The sequence below is a fragment of the Camelina sativa genome, chromosome 12, assembly GCF_000633955.1.
Source record: "Camelina sativa cultivar DH55 chromosome 12, Cs, whole genome shotgun sequence".
In the NCBI taxonomy this organism is placed as follows: Eukaryota; Viridiplantae; Streptophyta; class Magnoliopsida; order Brassicales; family Brassicaceae; genus Camelina; species Camelina sativa.
In genome coordinates, this window is record NC_025696.1 from 19,584,861 (window position 1) to 19,606,432 (window position 21,572).

A 21,572-nucleotide genomic window follows, 5' to 3' on the forward strand; every position below is an offset into this window, starting at 1 on the left:
AAACAAATTTCAGGCCGCGGTATACAGAGGGTTAGTAGTACTAGTATATAATTAATCAGAATAATATTTTGTATTTATCTAAAATAATAATATTATTGTTTTGTTTAATTAATATGTAATTATTTAATTTAATTGATTGTTTATTTTTCAATGTATACAGTTTGATGATTGATTTTTTTATTTTAATTTAAATTTTGGGACACATATATAGAAAACAAATTTGTTTATTTAGATAGAATTAATTAGTTTCTATAAAAAAATCAATTTTGTCAATTTATCATATTGTCAATTTACCATATTTTACTTATTGCTTTTAATGCAATTTTGTAGAGACTAAAATTTTAAATAAAGCAAAATTAAAAGGGTAGAACTCAAAATATACTTAAAAAATGTATATATATATTTCAAACAAATTCAATAATAACTACTTACCATAAATCAAAATCATAATCATCACGCAGTTTATTGAACATTTGATCTCAAAACATTATAGTATATAGACCATTTGACAATTTGTTAAAGATGCCCTATGATGAGCAAAGACAACAATTCGGGTTTGAGACAACATCAATGTCTTTAAATTTGTTGCCTATTTTTTAGTCTAACTCAACAACATCATTGCTTCATCAGTGAGTTCATTGATCGTTGAGCCATGGCGTGCCAACCCAACCGTGCCAGAGAATATATCAAAGTTCTCAAGTTCAGCCGCGGTCTCAAAAACAGTTTCTAATTCATTCTTCATCCCCAGGTTTTGGAAAGTCTTGACCGTCTCAGGATTAGCTTTCATCATCGCAATGGTTAGCTCTATTGCAAATCTCCTTATTCTTGGAACCTTTGGAACTGGCTGTTCATATCTCTTGAGAATATTGACTAATGCCTCTGCTAGTTCTTCCTCACCCACTCTCGCTTTCTTGAACATCCATCTCAATTCTTCAAGACTCATCAACTTGAGAACATGCGGTGCTAATCCCACCATAACTTCTTGAGGTTTTCTCTCTTCAGACTTGATTGCCATAAGAACCTGCAAGATAAGATAACATTAGTGATGATGATGATTCATGAATATTCTAATTCAAGACCATGAGCACTCACTGTTGTTGCTGCAGATTTAATAACTTGCTTCAGCTGTTCATTGAACTGATCAGGAGCTGTATATGCACAGAGATTCCTCAAGATTCTCGCTGCATTCAACCGAATCAACGGGTTGTTCAACGCCTCAACGAGTTCTTGAAGAACATCTGATCTCAAGATACGTTGGCAGTTGCTTTTACTTCCTTGAGCTAGCATAGCTATAGACTCACCAGCAGAGACTCTCACACCAATTTTATCCTCTGGAATCTCATTGTTCAAGAATATGCGGAGAAGTCCCTTTAAAACCCCTCCCGTTCCCCCAATCTTCTCGGTTGCACCTTCGTCAAACGCAAGGAAAGTCAAGATCTCTGCACCAAGCTTCTGCAAATGAGGTTTACTCTTTCCATGTTGTAATGTTTCCCTAATGTTGCTCACTGTGNTGCCCTATGATGAGCAAAGACAACAATTCGGGTTTGAGACAACATCAATGTCTTTAAATTTGTTGCCTATTTTTTAGTCTAACTCAACAACATCATTGCTTCATCAGTGAGTTCATTGATCGTTGAGCCATGGCGTGCCAACCCAACCGTGCCAGAGAATATATCAAAGTTCTCAAGTTCAGCCGCGGTCTCAAAAACAGTTTCTAATTCATTCTTCATCCCCAGGTTTTGGAAAGTCTTGACCGTCTCAGGATTAGCTTTCATCATCGCAATGGTTAGCTCTATTGCAAATCTCCTTATTCTTGGAACCTTTGGAACTGGCTGTTCATATCTCTTGAGAATATTGACTAATGCCTCTGCTAGTTCTTCCTCACCCACTCTCGCTTTCTTGAACATCCATCTCAATTCTTCAAGACTCATCAACTTGAGAACATGCGGTGCTAATCCCACCATAACTTCTTGAGGTTTTCTCTCTTCAGACTTGATTGCCATAAGAACCTGCAAGATAAGATAACATTAGTGATGATGATGATTCATGAATATTCTAATTCAAGACCATGAGCACTCACTGTTGTTGCTGCAGATTTAATAACTTGCTTCAGCTGTTCATTGAACTGATCAGGAGCTGTATATGCACAGAGATTCCTCAAGATTCTCGCTGCATTCAACCGAATCAACGGGTTGTTCAACGCCTCAACGAGTTCTTGAAGAACATCTGATCTCAAGATACGTTGGCAGTTGCTTTTACTTCCTTGAGCTAGCATAGCTATAGACTCACCAGCAGAGACTCTCACACCAATTTTATCCTCTGGAATCTCATTGTTCAAGAATATGCGGAGAAGTCCCTTTAAAACCCCTCCCGTTCCCCCAATCTTCTCGGTTGCACCTTCGTCAAACGCAAGGAAAGTCAAGATCTCTGCACCAAGCTTCTGCAAATGAGGTTTACTCTTTCCATGTTGTAATGTTTCCCTAATGTTGCTCACTGTGAAGACAATCCCAGAGATAATCATCCTCAAGTTCTTCCCTGTTGCACCTGTCGTGCTCACCAGCTTCTTTAACAGCTTCAAAGACCGTTTCACAGCCAAGATCTTATAAGGCTCCGCAACCGGAACACTTGAATCTTCCAACAACCTCTTCTCAGCGTACGTGAAGTCAATGACCTTTGAAAGTAACCCTTTTGTTTTCCCAATCTTCCCACAGTTGTCATGATCTCGAGCTAGCCTTTTCAGAATCAGTAGTCCAAGATTGTTCAACGTCCATAGGTTTAATTGATTGATACTCTTTTCACCAATCTCATCGGTGGCTTGACCTGAATCTCTTGTGCTCTCTAAAAGAGAAGATATCGACTCAATGGCTCCCGGTAACCCTGCCACTCTCAGAGAGTTCTGCTTCTTACTAGCTAATTTTGAGAGAATCTCTGCAGCTGACTTTCTCACATCTTCTTGATTCTTGTTTCTCCAATTCAACATCTCCACTAACCTCTCTATGATTTCAAGATTTGTGCCAATCTTCTGTAGAGTATCAACCGAGTAGTCTATGTGGGTTGAGAATCTACAAAGAATCTGAACTCCAGTGAGCTGCTCATCAGGAGAATTTGTTAGCAAGAGCTCCATGGCAAAGATCACCATGTCCATCTTCAATCCGTCGAAGATGCTCCCATTGAGGCATCTAGAGTAGGCATCATAGAAGAATCTTCTCACCGAGCCCGTGCCAAAGTTCTCAAGACCGCATTCTTTATTCACTTTCTCAAGAATCTTGATAACGCTAATCATATATTCCCAGTAAGCTTTCTCAACAAGAAAGAGAACAGCCTCGGCTAGGGCTAGAGAGTAGAAGAGAGTCAAAGCAGAGTGGAGATTGGTGCTTTTGGGTTTCAAGTCATTGTCTCCGTAGTCTTGCTTGATGAGTTTGATCATGGAGATAGCAATGCTGGCGAAAGCAGAGCCAATCTGGAGCCAATAAAAGACTCTGCTCACGTTTCTTGAAACAAAGACCCATCCTGTGTAAGGCAACATAGGAACATCTGAGCTTTTCCATGTCCTTGTCCGCGCGGTCTTCCCCGGATGCCTTTCTTCTGTTCTCGGTTCCTGCACCGAGGATCTATTGTCGTTCTCATCAGCAATGTGAGCTGCCTGGTGGCATATTTGGATAACTTGTTTGACAAGGAACCGGAAGATGTTGATTCCAGAGATTGTGTATTTGGACTGATGCTGCAGTTCAAGCTCATGGCTTCTACTGAAAAGCCGAGCTCCTTCGACTACAAGAATCACAGTAACAAACCAGAAATCTGTTGTCTCTAAGCTTCCAGCAAATCCACCAAGAAGAACAACTGTTGCCCAAACGAATCCTAAAGATCCTAACCGTGAAGCAATCTGCGGTTAAGAACACATTCAAAACTCAAAAATAAATGACTTTTAAATAATGAAATAAGAATGTTGAAATCTCAAAAACCTTCTCAAGAACTCCAAGTCGTAAGGCAAAAAGGGTTAGTTTTTTCTCCGGCGCAGGAACTGGGAACTGTGTCGTCGGTCTCTGAGGTTCTGAAGTCGAAGTTTCGTCTGGTCGGAAAATACTTGTGCCAGAAGAACCGAGTTGTACGACCACATCGGTATTACGGTCAACCATTTGAGAGACAAACAACAGACAAACAGTTATGTGTTCTAGTTTGGTTTTACGTAGATAATTTGATTTATATAAAACAAATTAATTAGGTTAGTCCTCATGTGTGTTGTTTCACCATCCACGTCGTTGAGTCTGATTCATTGACTTTTGGAAGACAATGCACCATTTTTATGTCTCATGTCATTGATTAATTAGTTATTGAATCACATAATAACATTTCTCAATCTCGTGTAATTATTGTATAAATATGTACTAACTACTAACCAATCATTGGGAGTTTTGTTGACAAAAAACATTGAACGTTTTAAGATCGATCAGATCATTACTTTGGGATGGTTGAGCTGGATATTCCGATAACAGAATCCTAATCATATCGGTCTATTCATTTTCTTTTCTGAGATAATTGGTTATTAGTATACTATACGTAACAAAATGTAAGATCACCTTTGAATGAAATTTCATTAATCAACGATCGAAGTAACTTATTTTGTTTGGGATCAAATTGCAAGCATCGTGTGTAACGCTCCCGAACCGTCCTATGACCAGACAAACCATGGATCGACCCAGGAACGCTACGCTGAAGGCGACCGTCCGCGATCCGGCCGAGATTCCACCAATGGATCAGGTCCCTCAGCCAGTTCACCGGTGATGCCTTCCCGCTGTGAATGTCACTTAGGCTTTTCAACCTTTGGTACGTACGCGGCGTTGTGTTGGCCCGAACTAGGCCACATACCATGTCACTTATCCGAATACTTCAAAAATCCTTTTTATTTACTTTAGGTACATTGTTACATTTAAAACAAAATACCAAAGTAAAAATAGTAGGATCCATTTCGAAAAAAACATATTAGAAGGCAAAGGTTTTTCAAACAGAATGAAAACACCCTAACTGGTTTCTTAGCTGGGTACCCTCTAACATGCCATTTCCCACCCAATTACCGGGCAACATCAAGTAAACAAACACGCAATGCGGAAGCGTAAAGTCAAGCAGGCAAAAAACAATGAATGCTTAACACAATCAAGGAACTTGACCAATCTAGACATTTTAACCATCTTAGGCAAACTTGCCACATCCACCATCCACAACGTCAAGCAAAGAAGACTAGACTTAAATCAAGATAACTCGACTTAATCTAGACTCCTTACTCCCTAGGGCCCTTTGATAATCTGTCCCGTCCCATCACACCTTGCATGTTGAAACCACAAAGGTAACCAACCAGATCCACCCATCACACCTTTCGCATTGATACGACCGAGGTAACCAACCGGATTCACTTGGCTGCATCATCATGCAGCAGTTCGGGCTAGTAGCTAGCTATGCACCAAAATGTCCATGTTGTGAGATCACTTAGGATTAACTCACTGGAGTTCCACAACTCACTTCGGGGACAGAAGATCGACCACTAGTCCAAACGATGAACAGAAGCTTATATTCACGAATTAGCTAGAACAAGTACCATAATTCTAAGTTAAACAACACAAAGAATTAAGTACTTCTACTCTACCCAAATAATTTCAAGCAAGATAATCGAACAATGATTTTGCAAGAAAAATCAAGCAATAAATTCCACAACAACCATTAAGAAGTAAGAATAAAAATCAAGCAACTTAAGATTTTTACACATGCATGCCCTCTTTTTATGCACAAAATAGTGCCACTCAACCAACACGTGAAATTTCTCATCAAGTAACCTTAAATCACTTTTCCCCACCAATCTCCTCATGCATGCGATCTCTTTTTTAACCGAAAAATATGCAAGAAAATTCTTGCAATCAACCCACCAAGTAAACTGATCTTTCATCAAGTAAACCTGGCTTAAACTTCTCAAATTATGCATGTTTATCAAGCTGATTTATCATGCATGCCACCACACATCCGAATTTATGCAAGACTCATATTGCATCTTAAAATTCATCAAGTAAACATAATCCAACTCCTCGTCACTATGCATGCAACCGATTCTTTATGCATGCACTCCCTTTAAACCGAAATTTATGCAAGTAAATTCTTGCAGTCACTTACACCAAATAAATTGAACTCATCTCCTCAAATTTATGCATGCAACCGGTTTTTCATCCATGCAACACCAATTCAAACTCCCCAAGATTTCATGCAATCTTTCAAGAAATGTATGCAAGTCTACTTAAAAACTTAGCTAGTCTACATGCATTCTATCAAAAAGTACATGCAACAAGCAAACAAACAAGGATTGATGCAAGAGCTTTTAAGCTCATGCACCATCCACAATCAACTACAACTCACAGTGATTTAAGAAGAAGATTGATTGATCTGGCTTCACCACACCGCGGATCTGACAACACTCCTCTCTCTTCCTTAGCCTCTAGCTCCAGCAAACTCTCCTCTTCTTCCTCTCTTTGAACGAACAAGAGATATTTAGAGAAAGTTTCTGGGAGTGTTCTCTTTGTGTTAAAATCGCAAATGAAGCCCCCAAGGGTGATATTTATAGGCACATGGCTCTCTCCTTCGCATAGGACACTTGTTTGTCCAACTCCAACACTTGTCATTTGAGTGGAGCATGCAGCGACATGTGTTGGTTGGCAGACCAATCACGCATGCGTGACGCCCACTCGCGCACGTGTGCCAAACGCGAACGCACTAAGAACTCTTGGCCCTTTCCTATGCATTTTTTATTTTGGCCTGCTTTGAGTGGGACACATGGCAGTGCGGGTGCTCCTTCCCGGTTTCTGCCCGCATGATGTACTTGGCTCGGCCCCCTGGTACGTCCCTCTCGTACTGCAGGTTCCCTTTGATAGTCCCTCGGTACATTGGTTCGCGGTGAACAATCCTCTCGTCCGTGGTGAAAAATCCTCACGTCTGCAGAGAACGGTTCCCTGTTCATCAAGTTCTTACGCCCCAAAACATGTTTGGTACGTACCACGGATCACCCCATCAATGGCCCCTTGGTACACTGGCCGGTCAGCTGGTACATGGCCATTACATTTCTATCGTCCATACTCCGACTTTTCTTGTTTCTAACTTGACCACACCTCTAAAAAAAAAAAAAAAAAGAAAGAAAAACTTGACCACACCTCTTCTTTTTAGTTTTTTTAAGACTTCCCTTCAAAGAATTCTCCTTGACCATTGATCATTTCCCCGTTGGTCCAATGGTACACGTCCGATCACTGGCCATCGGCCGTTCCGCGACTTAACGATTTTTCTCCTTAAATCTCTCGGTCATTCTCTAATATTTTTCCTTCTCCATCTTTCTTTGTTCTTCCCCAGTCTTTTAGTCGAAATTTTTATTTGGATCCATACCCCTTGATGCGGGTCACTATATTGTGACTGACGTTGATTTCAGTCTGCGAATACATGACGATGCATGCATTAAAAAAAAAAAAAAATTCATGACGATGCATGTTCTTATAAAGTATCCATAGATGATTTGGTCAACTAATAGTTATCTGCAACTAAATAATATGTTGATTATGCAATATCTTAGTGATCACATTACATATCTCCCTTTTTTGTTTGTTCGAGAAAACCTATGAAGTATGAATCATTTGACGACTTCATTATAAACAGCGGGTGAAGTTTTGTATTTTTTGTTCTGTTACATAGTTAAGAAAAACCAGCTATAGCAAAATGTTTACTTAAAGTTTTATACTTCACAAAATGTCATATATTTATAGTTAATAAAATAATATATTAAGTGTGAAAATCTCTTTAGTACAGTGGTTGATTAAATGATTATTAATATATTCACATTAGGCCTAAGGTTTGACTTCCAACGAATGCAGTTTTTTCACAGGTTAATGGTGCAAAATTTATATTCACATTAGGCCCTTCACATATATCTGTGGAGTTTATAAGACTATTGCCACGGAGCGTGAAGAAGAAAAGGTGAATCAGTTTGTTATGGGTCTTGATGAATCCAGATTTGCCAACGTGATCACGTCCATTGTTGATGCCAAACCTTCTCCGGATTTGGAGCAGGCTTACTCACGTGTGATTCGTGAGGAACAACGGCTCACTTCTGTTAAGACACGAGAGCATTCACAAGATGCTGTTGGTTTTGTTACTAGAAGAGATTCGACCATTGTTGGCTGATGTCCATTGATCAACGTGGAGAGAACTCTGTTTCATTTGGAGGCGATCGAAGTAGAGACCGAAGTTTGCTTTGCTCTAATTGTGGCCGGTCTGGTCATGAGAAGGCGTTCTGTTGGCAGCTGATCGGTTATCCCGAGTGGTTTACGGAACGTAATACTCGACCGAATGGACGAGGAGGTTCTATGGGTCGGCGTCGTGGTTCGAGTGGAGGAAGAGGTGGCGGTAGAGGACGTGGACAAGTTACTACTGCCCACGCTACGGTACCTAACATCACGGCTTTCTCTGATTTTACTCCCGAGCAGTGGAAGGCTATCTCTCTGTTGGCTACCGAAAAGATGAATACCAACCCTAAGATTCCTGGTGATGTGATTACCGATACCGGAGCTTCCCATCAGAATGGTCGAGTGGGGTTGGGGAGGCTCGGCCCTTCACATATATCTAAGATATATTGATGTTGGTTTTCTAAATTTTTTTAGTTTGAAAATAGGCACTGTAAACTTTTTGTTATTGTAAAATTAGGTTTTAGTTTTAGGAAATTCACTTGATGTTGGTCCTCTAAATTTTTTTTGTTTGAAAATAGGCACCATAAATATTGGGCCGTATTGGGCTTTGGTTACGGTTTATGTCGATAGCTTGCTCGCCAAGTCTTTGTATAGGGTTTTACGAATTGTTGGGTTTTGTATATAAACCCATGTAATGCCGTCAATGAAGATACACGAAAATATTCACTTTATTCTTTTTGTTCTACATGGTATCAGAGCAAATCCTGAAATATTTTCTTTAGATCGGTTGATCTTGCTTTCTTGTTTCTAATCTCTTAAACAGACCTTTTGATTCGGTTGAATCGGTTGTTTTCTACTTTCTCTGTTTCTGGTTTTTGAGTGCTATGGCTACAGAAGGGACACAATCGTTCTCCACATCTGGTGTTCTCGCCATTGGCTCGTCTGGTGGAGATAATACGGTGATGGCGGCATATACCACTTCGTCTAATGACAATCCAGGGGCGATGATCACTGCAGTTACCTTGACCGGAGAAAATTACAATGAGTGGGCTGCAGAGATGATCAACGCACTTCGGGCTAAGAAGAAGATGGGTTTTATTGATGGTACATTGACAAGACCAAGTGTTGGTAGCTCCGAGTTGGAGTCATGGACTTCGGTGAACTCCATGGTCATTGGGTGGTTGCGAACCTCGATTGCACCACGCGTACGTTCAACTGTTTCGTTTCTCACTAATGCACATGAGCTTTGGGAAAATTTGAGGAAGAGGTTTTCCATTGGAAATAAGGTTTGTGTTAATCATCTCTGATCTCAAATTGCCTTGTGTCGCCAAGATGGTCAGTCCGTGATTGATTATTACGGGAGAATTACTGGTTTGTGGGATGAGTTGTATACATACAAACCACTCCCTGCGTGTTCTTGTGGTGGTTGTACTTGTGGAGTTTGTAAGACTATTGCCACGGAGCGTGAAGAAGAAAAGGTGAATCAGTTTGTTATGGGTCTTGATGAATCCAGATTTGCCAACGTGATCACGTCCATTGTTGATGCCGAACCTTCTCCAGATTTGGAGCAGGCTTACTCACGTGTGATTCGTGAGGAACAACGGCTCACTTCTGTTAAGACACGAGAGCATTCACAAGATGTTGTTGGTTTTGTTGCTAGAAGAGATTCGACCATTGTTGGGCTGATGTCCGGTGATCAACGTGGAGAGAATTCTGTTTCATTTGGAGGCGATCGAAGTAGAGACCAAAGTTTGCTTTGCTCTAATTGTGGCCGGTCTGGTCATGAGAAGGCGTTCTGTTGGCAGCTGATCGGTTATCCCGAGTGGTTTACGGAACATAATACTCGACCGAATGGACGAGGAGGTTCTATGGGTCGGGGTCGTGATTCGAGTGGAGGAAGAGGTGGCGGTAGAGGACGTGGACAAGTTACTACTGCCCACGCTACGGTACCTAACGTCATGGCTTTCTCTGAATTTATTCCCGAGCAGTGGAAGGCTATCTCTCTGTTGGCTACCGAAAAGATGAATACCAACCCTAAGATTCCTGGTGATGTGATTATCGATACCGGAGCTTCCCATCAGAATGGTCGGGTGGAACGTAAACACCGACACATTCTCACTGTAGCTCGGTCCTTGCTGTTTCAAGCGGGTCTACCGGTTTTGTTTTGGGGAGAAGCGGTTCTTACTGCAGCATACGTGATTAATCGCACTCCTTCAAAGATTCATAAGGGTCGATCTCCTTATGAAATTTTGACTGGTGTAAAACTGGATTATGAACAGCTGCGGGTGTTTAGTTCTTTTTGTTATACGCATTTGCGGGCTCGGGATAAGGATAAGTTTGGATCCCGTAGTCGTCGTTGTATATATGTTGGTTACCCTTTCGGCAAGAAAGGCTGGCGTGTATATGATTTGGAAACAAATGAGTTCTCCATTTCTCGCGATGTGGTGTTTCTCGAAAATGAATTTCCTTTCCACAACAAGTCCTTGTCCCTGTCGGTTAACTCTCCTCTTGTTGATGAGGATTGGGGCTTACAACCCGATTTTGTTGAAAGGGGGAGTGGTCAAATGGTTTTTGATCCCTCAAATCCGGTGAACCAAGATCCGCCCGTTGTTGCTTCCGCTGATAATAGTGCAGAGTTGTCCCCTGTTCTTACGGCTCCACCAAGTGTTGATTCTCCGGGTACGGTTCTTGTTGATGATGGAGCTACTAGTACAGATGATGAGGTTGTTGTTCTTGATGATACACCTGGTACTGTCGTCACTGCTGATCTCTCTATTGATGAGAACGCAGCCCTTGGAAAGGGTAAAAGAGAAAAGTTTCCCTCCACGCGACTCACTGGTTATGTCACATACTCTGCTTGTGTTGCAGAAAATACCCTTCACGCTCATCACGCTCCGATTGTTTTCGAGTCCTCGTCTATGGGTCCAGGTACCACAAAGTATCCTCTTACTCATTACATAGCTGATGAATTATTCTCCCCTCTGCATCGTGTTTTTCTTGCAGTCGTGACAACGGGTCTTGAACCTAAGTCTTTTCACGATGCTGTTCAAGATGAAAAATGGAACAAGGTGTAACACCCGCAAACCATTTTTTTGGTAGTTTGGTGAGGGTGTCGATCGACACCACAGGAGGTGTCGATCGACACTGGTTGTTGTTGGTTCGATCGGTTCGATTTTAATCGTTCGATTTGGACCGGTTTGGTTTAGGGAAAACCATTAAACCGAGTTATTTATGAGTTTGGTCGACATAAAGGATTTGGAAGGAGTGTTGGTCACCGTTTCTCTTGTTTTTGTGAGAAAAGAGAGAAATAAGAGTTCTTGAGCTTTTGAGAAAGAGATTGGTGAGATTCCTTGCTGTTCTTGTGAGATTTGGAGCTAGGAAGGATCTAGAGGCTTGTTAGGAGGGTTGGATTCGTTGCTATTGGTCTGAATCTTCCAGCAAAGAGGTGAGTGCATGACCATGGCTAATCTAAGCCTTCGATTCCTTGTTCTTGCTTGTGTGTTGTTGTTTTGTGTGTTTTTCTTGCTGGGATTGGTTGCTACAGGTTCCTATGGACGTATTTGGCTTGGGTTATAAGTATTGGGCGATTTGGAGGAGGTTGGGAGCGAGATTCGACTCTCGGCTTTGAGCGGATCGCGATTGCAGAAGGAGTGTCGATCGACACCACTTGGTGTCAGTCGACACCAGCAAATTGAGCATCGATTGACACTGTGGGGTAGTGTCGGTCGACACCAAGAGCTAGTGTCGATCAACACTTGGCTGGTGTCGGTCGACACCTCCCTTCCAGCGAGACGATGTTTGATTTTCTGGTTTGTATGTGTTGTTTGTTGTTTGTTTGGAACATTGGAATCACTTTTGCTTGTGTGTATAGCCCAGTAGATGGGAGGATTGCCTCACTGAGTGTTTATCAAATACTCATGCATCTCAATTTATGTTTGTGGTGCAGGTAAAGGCAAAGTATGATCGTGGAATCAAGGCAATGAAGAGGAGGGTGTTCTTGAGACTCGATTGGATGTTGTCTGGCATTGCTAGGTTGCTAGAGTTGAGTCATTAGAAACATTGCTAGGTTGCTGGTTCCATGTTTTCTGATGATTGGTTATTTGGATATTGGCTATGTCTTGAATATTGGTTATTTATATTTATTGGATATTGGTATTGTTATTCCGCTGTTGATTGTGATTGTGGCTAGGTGGCTAGTGGGTATGAGACCACTAGTTGTAGTTAATTATTATACTTATATTATTATTATTTATTATTAAAAAAATGTCGGTCCTTTCATTTTGGTATCAGAGCCCTTTCGGTTCTAGGTTTGGGTTCACTAGGTTCTGTTGTGATGTTTGGGATTGCATCTCTTGATTGATTATGTGAGTTAGTCAATTTTATGTGGCATGGAGTCCTAGAACAAGCCGACTGTGTGATTCCACGGTGAGTTTATGTTTCTGTGGTTTTTACTGATGCATCTAGAGTTGGTTTGGTGTGTGTTGATGGAGCATGGGAAGGTGATTGCCTACATTTTGCGGCAGTTGTGGAAGCATGAGGGCAACTATCTTACTCTTGATTTGGAGATGGCTGCTGTAGTTTTTGCCCTGAAGATTTGGAGATCTTATCTTTATGGTGCAACGGTACCGTTGTATACAGATAATAAGAGCCTGAAGTATATTTTCACTCAGCCTGAGTTAAATTTGAGACAGAGGCGGTGGATGGAGCTTGTGGCAGATTATGATTTGGATATAGCTTATCACCCTGGTAAGGCTAACTTGGTTGCAGATGCTCTGAGTCGGAAGAGGGTAGCGGAGTCTCTGGTAGCAGAGATCAGTGCTTTGAGGTTGTGTGCTGTTTTTCATGACTCCATGCCATACACAATTGACTAACTCACATAATCAATCAATACATGCAATCCCAAACATCACAACAAAAACCTAGTAAACCCAAACCTAGAACCGTAAGGGCTCTGATACCAAAATGAAACGACCGACCTTTTTTTATAATAAATAATAAATAATATATATATATAAATAAAATACAACTAGTGGTCCCATATCCACTAGCCACCTAACCACATTCACAATCAACAGCGGAATAACAAACCAATAAATATCCAATAAACCAATAACCAATAAAATAATAACCAGTATTAATTCCAATCACAAACTAATGATCCAAACAGCATAAATCAAATAACCAGCAATCCTAAACAATGTTCTAGGACTCAACTCTAGCAACCTAACAGAAGCCAGACAACCAAGCGAACCACTAGAACATCCTCCTCTTCATCGCCTTGATTCCATGATCACACTTTGCCTTTACCTGCACCACAAACACATATTGAGATGCATGAGCATTTGATAAACACTCAGTGAGGCAATCCTCCCATCTACTGGGCTATACACACAAGCAATAGAGTATCAATAACCAACACAACAATCAACAAACGACATATAACAAACCAGGACTCAGCATCGACCGACGCCAACATGCATCGACCGATGCAAGTGTAACTTGCATCGACCGATACCCAATCCGCATCGACCGACGCATGCTCGACGTAACACAAAAACCCTAGAGTTTTACGCGCCGTCATTGCACTTGCATCGACCAACGCAAGATATGCATCGATCGACGCAACGTCGAGCACCGTGTCTTTCCCCGAAGCTTCTCGCCGGATCTTTGTCCCTACAACCATAAAACTCGATCCCAAGCCACAAGAAAGCTTCCTAACGTCCATAGCAATGATCTAACAAGTCTAACATCACACAACAAACAGATTAAAGAGTCCTCTAGCTTAGATAAGCCATGGTCATGCACTTACCTTTGCCACAGAAGAATCTGAACCTCTAACAAACAAGAACAAGCCTCTAGGAAGCTCCTACAACGATCCCAGCTACAGATCTCACCAAGAAACGCCACAAAACTCCAGAAATCACCAAGAACTCTCAATAATATTTTTCTCTCTTTTCGTTTCTCTCAAAAAGGCCACCATAGACAAAAACGACTTAAGGGTTTTCCCTTCTCCTTTTTGCCCAAAATGCAGCGTTTGACTTAAGTCAAAACGCAGAGAATTGAGTCAGCATCGACCGATGCTCCAACTGCATCGATCGATGCACACCCTAAACCGGGATTCCGGTTCGCGGGTGTTACAATTCTCCCCCACCAAACTAGATTCATCCTCAAATCTCGAACAACCATCAGCCAAGGATTCCCGTGCAACCATCTCCACGGCCCGCACTCCTCCGACCGATCTACAGAAGGTCACCTCTAGGCGATAGACTCACGCTCCAGGCGTCATTTGCTCTCGACTTTTGGACTTTCCTTTACTCATAGGCCTAGACCTTGAGTTCTTATTGGCTCCTCATCAGACCTAAGTCTGCATGCCAAATGTTGGCTCCTCATCGGGCCTAAACCCGCATGCCATAATATATAAGGAAAAATCCAAACTCGTCTCTCGGGTCGTCACTCTACAGCGCGCCTCCGGACCGTCGTCCGAAGTCGATATACCAACCATACTCCCAAGCCACAAAGTCTCTGAATATGGCAGTACTAGGAGAACCTAAGTCCTCCAAGAGCCGCGAGCAAACAATTCTGAACACGTCTGAGTCCTATCCCTATCCAGGTTTCCTTCCCGTGGCTCGCGTAAAACATCTCAATGTCCTACCAACCACATATCCCCTCACTGGAATACCTCATGACCACACAAGGATCATATACATGCCACAAGGGCCGCCACAAAGGCCAAACAAAATGTCCTAAAGAGGACCGCCACCAAGGCCAAACAAAATGTCCTAAAGAGGACCGCCACCAAGGCCAAACAAATGTCCTAAAGAGGACCGTCACAAAGACACTCTGGCTAAACAGCCCGTCACAAAGACCATCTGTCCCGAAGGACCGTCACAAAGACCATCTGTCCCAAAGGACCGTCACAAAGACACTCTGGCTAAACAGCCCACCACAAAGGCCACGCAATTGGCTAAATAGCCCGCCACAAAAGCCACACACGGCTAAACAGCCTGCCACAAAGGCCACACAATGTCTAAAAAGACCGCCACACACGGGCACACTGACTCGAAAGTCCGCCACTAAGGCCACACACAAGCCCCTCCCAGGCTCTTCACCGCTAAAATGGACAATTCTAACTCTCGTAAAACTTTCCATATTTAGCACTTTCCATTTTTGGAAACTTCCCATTTTTGGAAACTCCTATTCCAGGAAAACCTTCCTCCAAAAACCCCGCCTCACGGAAACTTTGTACCCGAACACCACCTCATCTTGTTACTGAGTCGCACAACCAACCATCCCAAGCGACCGAGTAACAAGAGAGATGGGCTGGAATACTCCATTCCCGCTCTAGCCACGGATTACAGATGGGACCAGGCTAAACAAGCTCAAGTCGCGGCTTGCTTCTCATACCACTTCTTGAACCTTGCCTTCATATTTGCCTCAGGCTCCCAAGTCTGCTCCNCCCTCACGGAGACACTTCCACAACATAGACACATGGAAAACCTTATGGAATGCACGAATCACCTAAGGTAACTCCAGCCTATATGCCAATTGTCCAACCCGCTCAATCACTCTGAATGGACCCATATACCTCGGACTCAACTTAGTCTCTGACAATGACCTGTTCGGACCCCGCAACATGGCCATCTTGAGGTACACTCTGTCTCCTACCTGAAACTCAAGATCTCTCCTCCTCCTATCAGCATAACTCCTTTGTCTATCCTGAGCCTCTTTCATGTTCAGCTTGAGAACCCGAATCTTCTCTGAGGTCTCCTGAACAAAACTAGCACCAAACATGCTCCTCTCCCCCACCTGAGTCCAGCATAATGGTGTACGACATGGTCTCCCATACAAAGCCTCATAAGGAGCCATCTTAATACTTGTCTGATAACTGTTGTTGTAAGTAAACTCTACCAGGTTCAGGTGATCTGCCCAATGGCCACCCCAATCCAACACACACATCCTCAGCAAATCCTCCAGCGTCTGGATCGTCCTCTCAGACTGTCCATCTGTCTGGGGAGGATAAGCTGTACTCATATGCACCTTAGTGCCCATCTCTGCCTGAAATGCCTTCCAGAACACCAAAGTGAACTTAGAATCTCTGTCAGACACAATGCTCGCTGGCACCCCATGCAATCTGACTATCTCCCTCACATACTTCTTAGCCAAGACCGCTGCTCCATCAGTTTTCTAAATGGCCAAAAAATATGCTGACTTAGTCAACCGGTCCACGATGACCCAAATAGCATCAAAAGTCCGTGACACTGGCAATCCGACCACAAAATCCATGGTGATCATATCCCACTTCCACTCAAGAATGGGTAAACTCTTCAGTAAACCGCCAGGAATCTAATGCTCAGCCTTCACTAGCTGACACACATTGCATCTCGAAACCCAACTAGCCACATCCTTCTTCATCCCGACCCAATGATAATACCTCTTGAGGTCGCGGTACATCTTAGTCGCTCTTGGATGAATAGACAACTTGCTCGCATGAGCCTCTCTCAGAATCTCCTGCCTCAACTCCTCATCCTTGGGCACACAAACCCTACCGTTCACCAAGATAGTACCATTATCTGAGACCTGATACTCTGAATCCACATCCTTAGAGGCATTCACCAGCCCCAAATCCTTCTCCTGAGCCAACCGCACCCTACTCAGAAGATCTGCTCTATCAACTGCCTCCAAACCAAACGGTTCCTGTGAAACAGCACACAAACTCAAAGCACTGATCTCTCCAACCAGAGACTCCATCCTCTGCTCCTGAGCCGAAGCTACCCTCTTCCGACTCAGAGCATCTGCAACCGTGTTAGCCTTACCAGGGTGATAGGCTATCTCCAAATCATAATCTGCCACCAGCTCCATCCACCGTCTCTGCCTTGAACTCAGGCTGAGTGAATATATACTTCAAACTCTTATGATCTGTAAACACCTGTACCTTTGCACCATAAAGATAAGATCTCCAAATCTTCAGGGCAAAAACTACAGCACCCATCTCCAAATCATGAGTAGGATAGTTTCCTTCATGCACCCTCAACTGCCGCGAAGCATAAGCAATCACCTTCCCATGCTGCATCAGAACACACCCCAAACCAACTCTAGATGCATCTGTAAAAACCACATAGGGTTCCCCCTGCTCAGGCAAAGCCAACACTGGCGCAGTAGTCCACATCTCCTTCAGGCTTGCAAAGCCTACCTCACACTCTTCTGACCAAACAAAAGGAACATCCTTCCCTGTCAACTTAGTCATAGGACGTGCTCTGCTTGCAAACCCCTGCACAAATCTCCTGTAGTATCCTGCCAATCCAAGAAAACTCCTGATCTCTATGGCATTCTGCGGTCTAGGCCAATCTCTGATAGCCTGAATCTTCTCCGGATCTACAGAAACCCCGTCTGCAGACACAATATGACCCAGAAAGCCCATCTCACGCTGCCAAAAACTGAACTTGCTCAACTTAGCAAACAACTTCTGCTCCCGCAGCTTCTCCAGAACTGCTCTCAAATGCACTGCATGCTCTTCAGGACTCTTAGAAAATCCCAGGATAGCATCGATGAAATGATGACAGACACGTCCAGAAACTCCTGAAACACGCTGTTCATCAATCTCATAAACGCTGCTGGCGCGTTAGTCAACCCGAACGACATCGCCACAAACTCATAAACCCAAACCTCGTCCTTCTTCTTGATGAACACCGACGCTCCCCACAGTGAAATGATAAGACAAAAGAGTCCCCTGCTCAACAAATCCTCTAGCTGCGTCTTCAGCTCTACTAAACAAAAAATCAAGTACGCCCACAACAACTCACCACCACTCGGATATCAACATCTCTTGTCCATCTAAGAACCTCTAGTAACTTGTTTCTTAGGGAAACTTCCACAAGATAGCTTATTACAAAGTGAGCTTTTCGCTTAGCAGTTCTCCACAGCAAATCATCAATACGAACGTAATAAAACAAACAAGTACCATATGTTCGCACATTCTGATTCACCGCGTCAAATGCTTTGCAAGCCGCCAACTCAAACCATTTGCCTTGTCTCCCTCAGCAAGCTTACCAAAACCTTGAATCTTGCAACCCTGTCCCTCTCCAATGAACGTAATCCAACATCGTCGTAACGATTAGATTATCCTGCCATGAAGGCTTCTCGTGAACTTATGTATCTGGCAAACATGCCTTTCCCGGCTCAGACCTGCTGTAACTCCCCTTCCTGGGACTCCAGCACCACCGGCCTCACAATCCTGGCGAAATAGCCACACATTCATAACCGCTCTGGTTCATAAAACCCCGACCCATTGGTCAATACATCTAAAGCCCGAGATTAAACCACCGTCAATCTCTCGAGATCTACATTCAATCGGGTTGTTTATACTCACGTCCTAGGTCTTGCTTGCTCCCAAATCCACCACCCTTAGGTCGCAACCTTCGAGCCATACCGATCTCACTCTCAAACCAGCGTCTTCGAGTTATACTGTCTCACTATTGGAACACAATCCTCAAGATCTCGGTATCAGGGGAACTACTCATCCCCTCAGGATAACATAATCCCCTCTGCCACTCTCGGAGCTCCCAGCCCCTCGAGCTATCGGTATTCAGGAGAATCACCATCCCCTCAGGAGCAACAATCCTTAACCACTATAAACATCTCCCGACCACAAGTACCTCCTGTGGTCCAAGTATAACATTGCAATGTTACGCCTGCCCACTCAACTTCTAATATCCAACTGGATTAACCACCAAGCTGCAAAAATATCTGCTCCAACTGCATATATCCACCTATCCGCCTCTCTAGGCTCGATACCTCTTGAGAATAATCTCATACCAGTCATCTACAACTGCTCATCCTCTTAACATAAGATGGAAACTCCTCAACATTCGCAGCCCTCGGCTGCACCCCACCACATGCGGTACAACTGGAGCCTGCACTGGTACCTCTCTCGGTAACCGCTCCAACAGCACGCCAATAGATCCGCCAAGCGATCATCTCGACCCTGGGCTCCACCTGCTGCAACCCCACACCTGGGTTCCCAGCACTCCCGGCACTCTCACCGGCTAACTCTCTCTGGTCCCTCCTGATACGCTTGCGACCCTCTGACGTACTTCCTCGTGGAACTCTGGACCCCACACTCGCTGGCCTCGGGACCCGCCCGAACATGACCACGACCACGTCCCGTCCACGACCAACAACTCAAACACCTTTAACCACTGCACTTCCAAGAACAGAGGCTAACAAGCAATCTTAACATAACACTAAAACACAAACTCACCGTGGAATCACACTGTCGGCTCGAAAGAGGATGTTCTAAGACTCCATGCCACACACAATTGACTAACTCACATAATCAATCAAGACATGCAATCCCAAACATCACAACAGAAACCTAGTGAACCCAAACCTAGAACCGTAAAGGCTCTAATACCAAAATGAAAGGACCGACCTTTTTTTTTTGAATAATAAATAATAAATATAATATAATAAATAAACTACAACTAGTGGTCCCATACCCACTAGCCACCTAACCATAATCACAACCAACAGCGGAATAACAATACCAATAACCAATAAATAATATTCAATAAATATAATAACCAATAATAATCCAATGATCCAAACAACATAAACCAGTGAACCAGCAATCCTAAGCAACATTCTAGGACTCAACTCTAGCACCCTAACAGAAGCTAGACAAACAAGCGAACCACTAGAACATCCTCCTCTTCATTGCCTTGATTCCACAATCACACTTTGCCTTTACCTGCACCACAAACACATATTGCAATGCATGAGTATTTTATAAACACTCAGTAAGGCAATCCTCCCATCTACTGGGCTATACACACAAGCAATAGAGACTCAATAACCAACACAACAATCAACAAACCACAAATAACAAACCAGGACTCAGTATCGACCGACGCCAACATGCATCGGCCGATGCCATATTTTCAAGATATATTGATGTTGGTCCTCTAATTTTTTTTTGAGTTTTTAGTATTAAAAATAGGCACCATAAACTTTTTGTTATTGCAAAATTAGGTTTTAGTTTTAGGAAATTTTAAAGCTTCAATTTTTAAAATTTCTCAATTTTGTTATTGCAAAGATAGACCTGTTTTTCAAAATTTTAACAATAGATCTCATTTAAAAAAAATTATCTATAAACTCCATGAAAAAAACAAATATTTTATATTTCAAAGGATCAGTCTTGGAGGAGGGAAAAGCTTGTCCATTGTTGAGCTAAAGCATGCCGTACATACAGAATTGTCTGTTGTGGATCTGAGTGTTAGGGGAGAGCTACATCATGAAACCGTTGTTCGTGTGAGCTGGTAATCATAATCACATATAGTATATGATGTCTCATAGTTTTATGCATGCAACTGATGAATTGGTGGTATAATAAAATACAAAATTTTGAAGCTTTTTTTTACTTTATTCATATAATAATTTTTTTTCCATAATGAGTTGTTAATTAATTTAATGAATCAATTTATAAGTGAGAGCACTAGAATTTTTATTTTAATAAAAAAATATATTGTGCATATACAACTAAATTTTGTTAACATATAATTAAATTTATATGAATTATTTGAAAAGTATTATGTAGGTTTCCATATGAACTTTTATTAAGCTGAAATATCTAAGATGGATTATTTTTTTAAAAAAAAATTCATATCCCGTCATAAAAGTAGAATATCATTAATTAAATATAGTGTTGGCCCTTCACATATTTCCTAGGCCCGACCCTTCACATGTTTCCAAAATATAATGATGTTGGCCCTCTAAATTTTTTTTGAGTTTTGTAGTAACAAAAATAGGCACCATAAACTTTTTGTTATTGCGAAATTAAGTTTCAGTTTTAGGAAATTTTAAATTTATCTATTTTGTTATTGCAAAAATAGACCTGTTTTCCAAAATTTTAAGATTTGATCTCAGTTTTAAATTTTATCTATAAACCACATAAAAAGAAATTATTTTATATTTCAAAGGGCTGGTCTTGAAGGAGGGAAGAACATGTCCATATCGTAAATGCAAAACTGTTTGCCGTGGATCCGAGTGTTAGGGGAGTGCTACATCATAATCACATATAGTATATGATGTCTGATAGTTTTATGCATGTAACTGATTAATTGGTGGTATAATAAAATCCAAATTTTTGAAGATTTTTTTTACTTTATTCATATAATAAAATTTTGCGATAATGAGTTGTTAATTAATTTAATGAATCAATTTATAAGTGAGAGTACTATAATTTTAATTTTTTAAAAAAATATATTGTGCATATACAACCAAAATTTGAAAGTATTATTTGAAAGTATTATGTGGATTTCCATATGAACTTTTATTATGCTAAAATATTGAAGATGGATTAATATATTTTTT

The 21,572-nt window shown here is 42.0% G+C and overlaps 1 protein-coding gene across 3 annotated transcripts; it reads right to left on the reverse strand.

Annotated features, from left to right (window-relative positions):
• Window positions 437-6,563, reverse strand: LOC104732230. 3 transcript variants are annotated; one of them, XM_019234227.1, is made up of 4 exons: window positions 3,963-6,557; window positions 2,481-3,883; window positions 1,093-1,492; window positions 437-1,021 (listed from the first exon to the last, which is right to left on the reverse strand). In XM_019234227.1, the coding sequence occupies exons 1-4, from the start codon at window positions 4,134-4,136 to the stop codon at window positions 602-604; spliced, it is 2,397 nt and encodes a 798-aa protein (XP_019089772.1). In that variant the 5' UTR covers window positions 4,137-6,557; the 3' UTR covers window positions 437-601. The 3 variants fall into 3 exon arrangements, with proteins under 3 accessions (XP_019089772.1, XP_019089773.1, XP_010450071.1); XM_019234228.1 differs by lacking the exons at window positions 437-1,021; window positions 1,093-1,492 and adding an exon at window positions 1,518-2,009 and having other exon boundaries at window positions 2,081-3,883; window positions 3,963-5,536; window positions 6,397-6,563; XM_010451769.2 differs by lacking the exons at window positions 437-1,021; window positions 1,093-1,492 and adding an exon at window positions 1,518-2,009 and having other exon boundaries at window positions 2,081-3,883.